At 40.4% G+C, this 14,096-nt stretch overlaps 1 protein-coding gene across 2 annotated transcripts in view; it reads right to left on the bottom strand.

Annotated features, from left to right (window-relative positions):
- fra10ac1 (FRA10A associated CGG repeat 1) overlaps positions 1-13,883 on the bottom strand; it is a 79,959-nt gene extending 66,076 nt beyond the window's left edge. The window contains exon 1 of one of the 2 annotated variants that reach the window (XM_039772204.1): positions 13,791-13,883. In XM_039772204.1, the coding sequence (XP_039628138.1) occupies positions 13,791-13,820 (30 nt within the window). In that variant the 5' untranslated portion in view covers positions 13,821-13,883. The remainder of the gene's footprint in view (positions 1-13,790) is intronic. The other variant, XM_039772197.1, reaches the window with a different exon arrangement.
- Positions 13,884-14,096: the final 213 nt, after the last annotated feature.

Genomic DNA, 14,096 nt, shown 5'->3' with positions numbered 1-14,096 from the left:
TCAGGATAAAGAAATATGCAGATATCAATGTGTAGGTCTGTACATCCATAATACTTTCACAATCTTGAAAATTGTGTTTTAATTTTTTTTAAATTAAGATACTTTCTTACCAGAAGTAAGGCACAAATTCTCACTTGGAATATATGAAAACAAATGGCTCGTAATCTTTAGACAAGTGGCTCACTTGCCATCAATAACAAATTATAAATAATCATAATTTAAAAATATACTATTTGAATATTTAACAAAACTAACATTGTGTTGTATAAATGGTTGCCATAAAAATGGTAGTACAACTGTATACTTACATCTTACTTATTCCAATTCAGAGTTTAGCATGTGACAACAATGGCAAGAAGTCATGTGTTTCTGGAGTAAAGGAAAATACTGTATCCTTATTAACTTTGGATGTAATCACTTCAAAATTCCAAATACTTCAGTCAAGTACCTCAAAATTTATTAGCCATTTTTGTTACTAAAAATATTTTGCAATTTCCTAACAGAGTAGCAATGTGGTAGAGTGAAAAGCTTTGACAACTTATAAGTTTGTACATTCTCTCTCTGTTTGTGTTAATAATGAAAATAATAATAATAACAATAGTAGTGAGTTATCATCCAACCCACTATAACCTAACACAGGGTCACAGGGGTCTGCTGGAGCCAATCCCAGCCAACACAGGGCGCAAGGCAGGAACAAACCCCAGGCAGGGCTCCAGCCCACCGCAGAATAACAATAGTAATACATTTTATTTATAAAGTATCTTTTCCATGCTCAAAGAAATTAATAACAGGAAAAAAATGGGAAAAATATCAAATACACAACATTGAATAAAAAAATAAACATAGAAAATACAAAGCTGTGAATTAGAAAAAAGAGACAATAAACCGGTAGAAAATACAAAAATATAAAACTACAAGAAACACTGAACAAGTAACATGATTTGTGATACAAACACAAATCATCCTGAGCACTTGGGCTGAGAGAAAATGTCAGAATGTCAGGGAATGTTAAATGCCCTCTTGAATAAATGTGTTTTAAGTTGTTTTTGAAAATAATGAATTGAGTCAGTTGATCTGAATAATATAGGAGTCTGGGTGCAATTAAGTTGAAGGTTCTATCATCCAAAGAGCCCAGGTTACTTTGGGATACAACACGATTATCAGAATCTGGACTTTAGTGGGCATACAGGAGCATAGTGATGCAGGAGGTTACTGGTGTACTCAGGTGAGGTCAGGTCAGGTTGGGGATCATGCACTGGTACAGCATGTTGAGACACCCATCATACTATGAAACAACTCAGGATCCTGGTTGGAAACCCCCCAGGCAAACACATGGCACAGTCCAACCCTCTGAAATGACCCTCTATCTGTCGCAGCCAAGTGTTACGTAGGCGTCCCCTTGGCCTGGTCCACTCACTCGGGTCCTCAACAATGAGGATCCTGTGAGCCGGATCACACTTGGAGAATCCTGCCACAAGGCTAGTGCCGTAACTGATGCTCCCTCACAATGCAGGTAATGTGCCTCATTCAGGACTCCATGAGCAACTACTCATTTAACATAAAGTCAAACTAACAGCACCCAAGAAGCACTAGGACGCTGAAGACTTGGACCTTTGTCCCTTTGCATAGATATCAGGAGAGCCACACACCCCTTTTCAGGGACCTCATGACCCACCATGCTCTTCCAATCCGTCTACTGACTTCATAGGAAGAGACACCAGAGACATGACTGTCACTGCCGAGGTAAGTAAACCTCTTGACAAGGTTGACACTCTCTCCACAGACAGACACACTGCTGATGGCTGTGACTAAGGTCATTAAAGGTCTGGATCTTGGTTTTTATCCAGGACACTCACAAGCCCAGACACTCACACTCCTCGCTCATTCTCTCAAAAGCCCTGATCAGAGCCTCTAATAACTCTGCAAAGATCACAGCATCATCAGCATAGTCAAGATCAGTGACTGTTTCTTCACCAACAGATGCCCCACGGCCGCTGGACCCCATGACCTTGCCCAACACCCAGTCCATACAAGCACTGAACAGAGTAGGAGCAAGAACACAGAGGCTCTGCCTCCACTGTGCACAGCACTCACAGTACCAGTGTACAGGCAGGCCAAGATATCCAGCAACCTTGAGGGGATCTTGCAAAGTCTCAGGATGTCCCACAGGGCAGCTTGATCATCTGAGTCGAACGCTTTATAAAAATCAACAAAGGCTGTAAAGAAACTCTGCTGATAGTTGCGTTTGCACTCCATAAGAACCCTCAGTGCCAGGATGCAGTCGATGGTAGACTTCTTAGGCATAAAAACAGACTGCGCCAGTCACTGGTAGGTGAGCAAGTGATAACAGATCCTATTGAGGATGACCCTAGCAAAACATAGAGCAGTGTTATCCCCCTGTAATTGCCGCAATCCAGGCGATCACCCTTCCCTTTCCAGTCCCACTTTCCAGTCAGTTGGGATGATGCCAGTCTCCCAAATGGAAGCAAATATTGCTTGCAATGCAAGGAGAACAGCCTTACCACCAGCCTGGAGAAGTTCACCCCGAATACCACAGATTCCTGGAGCCTTCCCTGCCCTCAGCTGGTTCACAGCTAATTGAAGGATCAGCCTCAAGAACGGTGGACCCAGAGATATCCAATGTCCTAGCTGTATGATCAGCTTTAAATAGCTACTCAAAGTAACCAGCCCAGCAGATCACAACTGCAGTGTCATCCATGAGGAGTGTTCCATCAGCCACTATGACTGCGATTCTCTGAGGAACAGATTAAGATGTGCGTAATGCATCGATTTCTCTGTAAGCAGGACGTGGGTCACTAGACCATAGAAGGGATGTCACCTGTTCACAGATTTCTCTAATAAACATCTTCTTATCTGCCCTCAGAACCCTCACAGTCATCCTTCTCAGTTCCCAGTACAGACCGGAGTTGCCATCAAGTCGTGCGCTGCAACTCCTCTTGATGATATCCAGAGTGCCCAGCGAGATGAAACACCTCCTTCTAGGAACACTGGTAACACCTACACAACCCTCAGCAACCTGCAGGGTCTTGTTACATAAGGTCTCCTGTATCACATTAGGATCGGCAGTCACACCCAAGCCCGTAAGTTTCTCACACAAACTGAGTGCAAATTCTATTGGAAACACCATGATCCTGGAGTCTGGACAGATCCAGCCTCATTTTCCTAGTAGGCGATATCCTACTGGACCTAACTTTGATCTTCAGAGTAGCAACAACAAGTCTGTGGTCAGAATTCACAAATTGGGCACTTCTGTAGACCCTAGCATCTGCCCACGAGGTTATGATCGGTCTCCATTAATGTACCGCCATTATTGAAGTACCAGGTCCAACGATGAGGCTCAGGGCACTGAAACCAGGATCCAGCGATCTGCAGCCCCTGACCTTTTGCAAAGTCAAGGAACATGGAGCCAGTTTCACCACGTCGTCAGACCCACGGAAATCGACTCAATCCTCATAGCCAGCCCTGTCAGTGCCAGTGGTTGCATTGAAGTCACCCATGACCAGAGGAGTGTCACCTCGTGGGCACCCATCAACCACCGTGTGAAGCTGCAAATAAAATGTCTCCCTCACCGAGACATCAGTCACTGCAGTCGGAGCATACACTGAGACAACAGACAAGGCACCCAGAGAGTGCCATAATCTGAGTATCATAATACACTCATTGAAAGGAGTCACATCGGACGCCATTGGAAGGAGCCAATCCACTACAACAACAGCTGCTTCCTGAATATGACAGCCATCAGAGTGACTAGAGCAATTAATGGTGTATCCACCTACAGAGAACTGGCCAGTACCAGGTCTGTGCACCTCAGAGAGTGCAACCACTGAAATGTGGAGTTTACACAGATCCTCCAACAGCAGAGAAAGATAATCATCATGCCAGAGAGACAAGACATTCTACACGCCTATCCGGATGGGCCACCTCAAAATGTGACCCCAGTGCTGTCGTGCAGCGACCAATGCCTCAGCTTTACACCAGTTCTGATCTCCAACAGACCTGACCCCATTGGCTCTCCAATGGTTTCAAGTCTTCCGGGGATGGGGCTCCCAAGGGCTTTTTTCCCCTATGCCCTTCATAATGGGAGCACCTTTCCTATGGGCGGCTGCAGCAGAGCTACTCCCACAGGGAGTAGAAAGGAGTCCTATCTGTTGTCTCAGAGCTGTGTGAAGGTTCTTTACAGTGGCAGGAATGTACTCGGTAAAAGAATGTTAGTCCTTATGTTAGTAATATAATTATATGTTCAATTCTATAAAATACAGCAAGCCAAACATGGTGGAGCAAGATGGGTATTATGTGGTTACTGTTGCAGGTCTGTGCAAAGATTCTTCCAGAAGAGTTTTGAACCAACTAGAGCAGCGACAATAGATTAGTAAATGGCACCTGCCAGGAAGGAGCTACAGCAGTCAATGAAGAAGTTTCTCTGCATTGGAAAAGAAGAGAAATGAGTGAGCATGGGAAGTGTGGAATAGGAGGACAAAAAGAACATTTCTTAATGTGATTTATGTGGATAGAATAAGAAAGGGTGGAATAAAATATGGGACTAAGATCCCTTGCATTAGCAAAAGCTACGACTATGTCATCACCAAGAGTGATTGAAAAGAGGCTAATTTTCTTAAGCTGAGCTTTACTGCAAATTATCACGTCTTTGGTTTTGTTGCAGAGGGCAAAGCCAGAGACACCTAGAACATTCTCAATTCTGGAAAGTAGAATGCCCTGCTTGACAGTATCAAATGGTGCACTAAGGTCTAACAGAATCAATATGCTGATTTGCCAAGAGTTTTCCTGAAGTGTTCTGGTTTCCTCTCATTTCCCACAGTAAAGCAAAATGACTGAATTTATAGTTTCTTCATAGATAGCATGATGTTATGGTCCATGGGCAGAAAAGAAACAAATGAATATGATCCTTGACAGTGTGGATAAGATTACAATTGTTACAGGCAAATGTGGTGTTTTCACCAAACATTACATATAAAGGAAACAAAAGGTTAAAGATTTTTATTTCTGTGCTGAAAAGGAAAGAACGTTAAAGACACGGTGTTTTAACTGTATAGTCTTTATCTGGTGTGCAAGTGAAAGGTAAAAATCAGGCAACATATAGAGGGATGGAAGGAATAAAGTCAAGGCATATGAGGGAAGGAAATGGGATAGCAGGTGTGAAAACACCATCATTACAGAAATAGAAAAACATGTGATCCCAAGGTGAGAATGAGCTAACCTGCTTCTGTTTTTCATTAAACAAATGATTTGAGGTTTGTAAAAGAACACAAACAGACAGATCTGTGTGGCTTTGTACAAGTAATGTCAAGTATTCTACAGTGTTGTAAGGTTTTAATGGCTCAAATGGGCTCCCTAAAATGGTCTACTAGCCACATCCCTGTTTCACTTATGTAGATGGCTGGACACTTCTACAAGATATTAGACTGGCATGAGGCCTGTTGTTTAATATTGAATTTACCAAAGGTTGTTGGTAACATAATTGTACGTGAAACAGCGGCTCTTGTAACACCTCAAAATGCCTACTGAGGAATGTGTCTATCCTCTGTGAAGTGAGCTGCAAACGAGAAATTTGTGTAGGTTAAGAGTTCAATGAAAAGAGATCAAGGGAGGATTAGGAATAAAGGCTCCTAAGGAAGGATCAGTCTGCAAAATGGGGAAGTTTTGTTTAATGACACGTGGGAGATAGAAGATTAGGGTGGAATGGGAAGACCAGAGAGATGCAGAGTTCATTATTGGGATCCCTGTTAGTGTGAATATTATGAGGTCTTCTCCTGGCGTGAATGAGGGTCCTGTCCACAACACAAGAAGGGTATATCCTCTGTCAGTGAAGAAATGTCTCATTCTAAGTGCTTCACTGCAGAAATGAACCTCATCACTGAAAACTAGAACTATGAAGGAGCTAGTAGGTTTTTAGTATATCGTCGAAAGAAGCAGCTGTAGAGGAGGTAACTGTGAGAGGAATTTGACATCTAATAGACTGAAGCCTACACCAACTCCATTGTATAGCACATATATTATTAAACTTAGCTGTAAGACTATCCATAAAGATAAATTTTAGAGTAATCTGAGCGACATTCCTTTTAAAATATTGAAGGTCAATTAGATAACATTTTCTAAAGTAAAACTTTCTCCTGGCTGTCACCCCTGAATGTTACTGCTATTTATCTACCACTGTACTGTTGATTTATGAATTTACAAATATAAAACTATATGCCCTGTGAGGGACTAGCATCTGGTCCATGGTTCTTGCTGATGTCCATCCAGTGCTGCCAATAAAGGCTCTGCTCTTCCATGACACTGAATTGGATTAAATAGGCACAGTGGTGTGCAAAAGTATTCAATCCCCTTGAAAGTCATCATAATTTTCTGCAGGACAAAAGATTTGTCCCCATATTTATCCACTCAGTTTAAACAAAAAAACAGTAACGTAAAAAAAAAAAAGATAGTAACCTTTGAGTTTTTCTTCTTTAGTTAAATATCTACAGAAAATGATTCATTTTGGACTTTGGAAATGTATTGTTACAGCATAAGAGTTCACATTAAAAATATACAGAATGGATAAATGTGTATAAATCTTTTGTCATACACAAAATTATGATGACTTTCAAGGGGATTTAATACAGCACATTTGCACGCCACTATATGAGAATGGTACTTAAAAATAATCAAAAAATGTTTTCTAAATGAACTGAACAAAGATAAATGTCAATATGTGGTTAAATTAAGGAAAATCATTGTTTCATAATCAATTGTTTCATTTACACATATGACAGCATCGGAGTAAACAATTTTGCATGTTAATGTTATAATATACTGTATTAAGCACTGTCAGTAAGAATTGATGGATGCTCCAGGATAAAAACAGCAAAATAACTGTAGGAGCATTACCCTCATGAAAAACAGAAATGGACTTGTCATCTATTGATTATGATAGGTCTTGCTTTTATAGTACGAGTGCCTCTGCACTTAAAGTGTATGCTAAATGAAATCACAACTACTTAGCGAATCTTACTGTAAATAAAGCATGAAGAGAGTAGCAATAGCAAAGATAAATTGATATTGTTCTGCAATGGTTATATTACAGAGAAAGCACCCACATCACAAACAAGTAAGATTACATTTATAATTCAATATTAAAATAATATTAAATGAATGTAACTTCATAACCAAACAGGAAAGAATATAACTGAATTTCTGGTAAAGGCAAACAAATGATTATTTAATCATCAGTGAATTAAGTCAATGTAAAACTACTGCACTGTCGAACTAGATTAAATGAATATGATAATGTTATGTTATACAAGAGAGATTTTTAAATTACAATGGTCTTCTTAATTATAACCCTAATGAAATAAAAACTGTAAACGACAAATTCATCCACTAGGTCTACTTATATCTATTCACTTTACAGGACAATTGTGTACGATTTGTTATATTACTTAGTACAGTTAGTCTTCACCAAGTATACCCTTATTATACACTAGCCATTCCCCGCGGCTTTGCCCGTGTAGTAATGAAACAGGACAGTGAGGAGGGCCCGGCCCAGCTCTCTACTCCTGATGTCACTCTTCCCGCTCCACTCAGCCCGCAGCCTGTGTCTCGGATTAGTGAGAATATATTACTCCTGCAAGTGAACTATGATTCTTAGTGCAATGAGAGAAGTTGCAAAATCAACCGGAATGTTACAGAAAAAAGGTTGAAATTTGTTAAATAGTTCTCTCTATCGCTAACTAAGCTGAGTTAAGGTTATGCCCCGAGGCAGACGCGTGAGTTAGGAAGACCCGCCTCCCTCCCAATGAGTCTCTCTCGGATGTGCGCTAATAAATCGATACTGCAAGGGAACTATGATACTTAGTGTTATGAGAAAGTCGCAAAATCAACGGAATGTTCAAGCAAATTATAGAAAAAAACATGATCTAAATCAGTTAAGTAGTTCTCGCGTGAAAAGCGGATAGAGATACAAACGGTGTCTAAAAAACTGTAAGAAATTTCACGCTTGGACCATGAAGTTTTTAAAACTACCTATGGGCCAAGGGTAACCTACATTCCAAATTTCAAGTCCCAAGTCCTCATGGTTCGGTAGATTTTGTGATGAGGGAGTCAGTGGTATTTGGCTATTATATATATAATAGAACATACAACATCAAAGTCTTGAGCAGCTCCCATTCTGAATTAGTTTGAACAATGGTTGATCAAAAGTTTGCTGATGACACTGCTATCGTGGGCAGCATCAGGAGTGAGCAGGAGGAGGAGTATAGGAAACTAATCAAGGACTTTGATAAATTGTGCGACTCAAACCACCTACAACTGAACATCAGCAAAACCAAGGAGCTGGTGGTGGATTTTAGGAGGCCCAGGCCCCTCATGGACCCTGTGATCATCAGAAGTGACTGTGTGCAGAGGGTGCAGACCTATAAATACCTGGGAGTGCAGCTGGATGATAAATTGGACTGGACTGCCAATACTGATGCTCTGTGTAAGAAAGGGCAGAGCAGACTACACTTCCTTAGAAGGCTGGCGTCCTCCAACATCTGCATGACCAGACGGTTGTGGCGAGTGCCCTCTTCTACGCAGCGGTGTGTGCTGGGGAGGCAGCATAAAGAAGAGGGATGCCACATGCCTGGACAAACTGGTGAGGAAGGCAGGCTCTATTGTAGGCATGGAGCTGGACAGAATGACATCCGTGGCAGAGCGACGGGCGCTGAGCAAGCTCCTGTCAATCATGAAGAATCCACTGCATCCACTGAACAGAATCATCTCCAGACAGAGGAGCAGCTTCAGTGACACACTACTGTCACTGTCCTGCTCCACTGACAGACTGAGGAGATTGTTCCTCCCCCACACTATGCAACTCTTCAATTCCACCCCTGGGAACGTTAATATTACACAAAATTATTGTCTGTCTGTTATACCTTCATTTTTATCACTCTTTAATTTAATATTTTTTTTTATCAGTATGCTGCTGCTGGAGTATGTGTATTTCCCCTTGGGATTAATAAAGTATCTATCTATCAAAAGGCTGTGAGCCTGATCTATGAAGAGAAACATCAATAAAGTTCATTAAAGTTTTTTTTTCCAACATGATAACCAAGAACACTAAAACTTTTTGTAGTGTTACAGAAGCTTTTCTATGACACTTAAAAAAATTAATCTTCCATTTGCCACCAACTCTTCTATAGCTGACTTGACACTTTTATCTTTGGCATTGAGGTCGTCCTTCAGACTGGGGGACACGTACTAATCACACATGTCCAGGTCTAGAAAATAGGATGGTAGCGATATCTTTTCAGGAGTGACTGGAGAATTGTCATTAAGCAGGAGGAGAATGGTTGAGATTTCCACTTTTTTCCTTTATTTGCTGCAAATGCCAATGCAAATGAGACTAACCATGACCAGTTATGTGAGCCTTTTGAGGCATGTAATTAATACACTCTGAAAATCATAAAAAAAAATCATATACATGATCTTGCCGGCACTTTTGTTGAAGCTCAGGAATCCTCATGCCTCCATGCTTTCAATATATCTAAGCATCATCTACAGTTATGAGACGCTTCATAAATTTGTCCCAGTTCATATTCATTAGATAGAAATTCTCCTTGGAAAACTCGTTCTAACCAGGGCTGTGGATTCTGTAGATAAATCATTTGACTGCAACTCCAGCTCCTTAGTTTCCAGTACTTCTGACTCCAACTCCTTGACTCTGACTCCTCTGTATTTAATATGCTATTGTATTTTCCATGTTGATTGAAGGAAGGCAACATACACGTCATTTAACCACAGAACTACTGGCTAGGAAGCTGACTCTACCGAATTGGCCAGTTTAAACAAAAGACAAGAACCCCTGAACACACATCAGAAGATAGCACACGCCTCCACCTACATCATTACACTTGTTTACACTCAAATTAACTTGTTAAACACATTATATCTGATATAAAATGAAAACACTTTTTGTGGATGACAAATTGGACTGGACTGCCAATACTGATGCTCTATGTAAGAAAGGTCAGAGCAGACTATACTTTCTGAGAAGGTTGGCATCCTTCAACATCTGCAGTAAGATGCTGCAGATGTTCTACCAGACGGTTGTGGTGAGTGCCCTCTTCTACGCGGTGGTGTGCTGGGGTGGCAGCATAAAGATGAAAGACGCCTCACGCCTAGACAAACTTGTTAAGAAGGCAGGCTCTATTGTAGGATTAAAGTTGGACAGTTTAACATCTGTGGCAGAGCAATGGGCATTAAGCAAACTCCTGTCAATCATGAATAATCCACTGCATCCACTGAACAGTGTCATCTCCAGACAGAGGAGTAGCTTCCGTGACAGACTTTTGTCACTGTCCTGTTCCACTGACAGACTGAGGAGATCGTTCCTCCCCCACACTATGCGACTCTTCAATTCCACCCGGGGGAGTAAATGCTAACATTAATTTTATTTTTTTCATTTTTATTACTATTTAATTTAATATTGTTTCTTTGTATCAGTATACTGTTGCTGGAATGTGAATTTCCCCTTGGGATTAATAAAGTATCTATCTATCTATCTATCTATCTATCTAATGTACCATAATCCAGATTACAATATGTGAATGTCAAGATGTATAATAGGTCAGCCGAACTTCACACTAGTAGTTACACAACTATGCACTGGGCTTTATTCTTACATCAGAGAAGTACTTATTACTAATGTTTGTGAAATGGGACATTTGAACTTGCTGTATTTTTTTTCATCACAATTTAAATTTATCAGGAGTCGGAGTTGGTATGTTTTTGCTGACTCCAACCCCGAATCCAGGTACCCAAAATTGTCTCCAACTCCTCAACTCCAACTCCGACTCCACAGCCCTGGTTCTAACAAAGCTTAACTTTAGGAGTTAACACTACTTACATTGCTAATGTCTAGTTGTACACGAAAAATGGATGCAATGATATAAATATGTTTTTACATATATACTCACTTGACTAATTATTAGGAACACATGTACACCTGCCTATCCATTCAACTATCTAATCATGTGGCAGCAGCACAATGCATAAAATCATCATATACAGGTCACAGGATTCAGTTAATGTTCAAATCAAACACCAAAATGGGGTAAAATGTGATTGCAGTGATTTCAACTGTGGTACATGACTGTTGGTGCCAAATGGGCTGGTCGAGAGTAATTCTGCAACTGCTGATCTCCTGTGATTTTCACACACAACAGTCTCTAGAGTTTGCAAAGTTTAAAATGCTAAGGAAAAAAAAACATCTAGTGAGCGGCAGTTCTGCAGATAGAAACTCCTTGTTGATGTGAGAGGGCAGAGGACACCAGCCAGAGTGGTTTGAGCTGATAGAATGGCTACAATAACTCAGAAAAACACTGTGTACAACTATGGTGAGTAGAAAAACATCTCAGAATGCACACTTCAAACCTTTTGGTGTATGGGCTAAAAAAGTAGATGAACATGTCAGGTTCCACTCCTGTCAGCCAAGAATAGAAAGCCGAGGCAGCAGCCACAGGCTCACCAAAACTGGAAAGTTGAAGACTGAAAAAACATAGTCTGGTCTGATTAATCTCACTTTCCGCTGAGGCACACAAACAGTAAAGTCATAATTTGGCATCAAAAGCAGGAATGAATGCACCCAACCTGCCTTGTGTCAGTAGTCTAGACTGGTGGTGGATGGTGGTTGTGTAATGGTGTGGGGAATGTCTTCTTGTCACACTTTATTCCAATCAATCATCACTCAAATGCCATGGCTTATTTGAGTACTGTTGCTGACCATGTGTATCTCTTCATGGGCACAAATTTCATTTATCTTCTAATGCTACCTCCAGTATGATAATGCACCATGTCACAAAGAAAAAATGTCTTAAAATGGTTTCATGGATATGAAAATTAGTTCGATATTCTTCATTGACCTTCCCAGTTACCCAGTATGAATCCAATACAACACTTTTGTGATATGGAAGAACAGGAGATTCACAGAATGAGTGTGCAGCTGACAAATTTGCAGAAACTGTGTTATGTAATCATGTCAACATGGACCAGAACCTCAAAGGAATGTTTCTAACATCACATGAAATCCATGTCATGAAGAATTGAGGCTGTTTTGAGAACAAAAGGAGGTCCAATCCAGTATTAGATAGTATAGTGTTCCTAATACAATTTTATTTTTGTATAGCCCAAAATCACACAAGAAGTGTCGCAATGGGCTTTAACAAGTCCTGCCCCTCGGAAAAACTCCCAAAAAAACACCCTTGTAGGAAAAAAAAAATGGAAGAAACCTTGGGAAAGGAAATTCAAAGAGAGGCCCCTTTCCAGGTAGGTTGGGTGTGCAGTGGGTGCCAAAAAGAAGGGGGTCAATACAATACAATACAATACACAGAACAAATCCTCAATACAGTATAAAATTAAAAATATTACAAGAACTGAACAGAATTTAACAGTAGATAATAATTTGAGTAGTGAGTGTATATATACTGATGAAAAAGAAATTCATCACTTTTCATTGAACTGAAATTTCAACCTTCGTGAAATAACAATAACCAAATTGTTCTCTGCAAGGCAAAGGCAGAGAAAAAGATGAATGTAACAAATTCAAACAAAGCTAGAGTCAAACACAGGAAGTCCAACTAACATGCACTAGATGCCTAGCACTAATAGAAAATACAAAATCTTTTATCAAAGCAAAATCTCTTGGCCCTAAATTCAAACATTAACACACACTTCCAGAATTGTTTGGAAGTATCCACAATCATGGACGCCCGCAACTAATGGCACTTGCTTTTATAGTCTCGCAGTGGTGACATCACAGCACTGGACCTCCAAGACTTCACTACCGCTAACAGACTGTCACATCACAACATAGCATAGCACCAAAACAGCAGCAACCACTGGAAAAAAAAAATGTTTCAGAGAGTTTTCAAAACTATAATAAAATAATTAACACTTAAAAGACAAATTATCAAATAATAAAAATAAGAATACTTCCAAGTTTTAGAAAGAACGAAGAAAATGAAAAAGATAATGAGATAAGTGTCAACGGTACAATATACATTTTTAAAAGGAGCATATTATGTGTCAATATATAACAGAAATGAGTTAAAAAAAAAGTGAGGTGACATGGATTCGCGTGGGTTTCCTCCAGGTGCTCCGGCCTCCTCCCACAGTCCAAAGACATGCAGGTTTGGTGCATTATTGTCCAGCGTGCTGTGCGTCCTGCGGTTCCTGCTTTGCACCCTGAGTTGGCTGGGATTGGCACAAGCAGACCCCCGTGACCCTGAGGATCTAGCGAGTTGGATAATAACTGAATGACTAACCGAGTAAAAAAGAAAGGCAAAGGTGCAATAACAAAGCAGGACAACTACAACTATGTACATTATCAACAGTCACCTTGCAGAGCTTCAATATATATTGTATGACTGAGCTTGCATGCTTGACACTTCTGGTGCACAGAGTCAATAAACCTCTGTTATCTGTAGCTGTTGGATGTTATGCCATTCAAAATTGTGTTACTTAGAATGTGATGTCAACTAAACCAAGGCAGATTTCCAATTACTTTATCGTGTACTTATCAAAGCTAAAATCCTCCCCTTCCTTCTCCCTGCATCCTCGATCGACTGCTAAACGCAACAGTTTCCTCGGTTTGACAGTTGTCCTCTTAAATTTTGTAAAATTAATTTAAACGTAACTCTGAAAATAAAGTAGTCCTGCGTTTTACGAGTAGTTCAGTAAAAGCGATAAACTTACTACACCACAAATAAAAAGGTACATAGATTCATACACTATACCTTCACAAGATTGATGGAATGCCGGTCCATGATTTTAATTACGCACCGACTGGCGCACTGCTGACGTACAAATTGTACGACGGAACTGAAACAAGCAGACGTGCCACGATTGGATAGCGCACTGAATGATTGACAAGAGTACCGCCCAGCCTGTCGATGCCTTGGAGGCTAGAGACACGCCCTCCTCTGAAGGATGTGCTCTGCACTCAACTAGAGGGAAATCTGGCGGTTAGAACGAAGGTGTATGATGAACTGCTAAATTGAGAGTTCTACTACTGCCTTCTTAGAATTCTAATTTTCAAACAA

The sequence above is a fragment of the Polypterus senegalus genome, chromosome 1 (assembly GCF_016835505.1).
Source record: "Polypterus senegalus isolate Bchr_013 chromosome 1, ASM1683550v1, whole genome shotgun sequence".
NCBI lineage: Eukaryota > Metazoa > Chordata > Cladistia > Polypteriformes > Polypteridae > Polypterus > Polypterus senegalus.
Note: the sequence above shows the minus strand (reverse complement) of the source record. Positions and strands in the feature narration are given on the sequence as shown.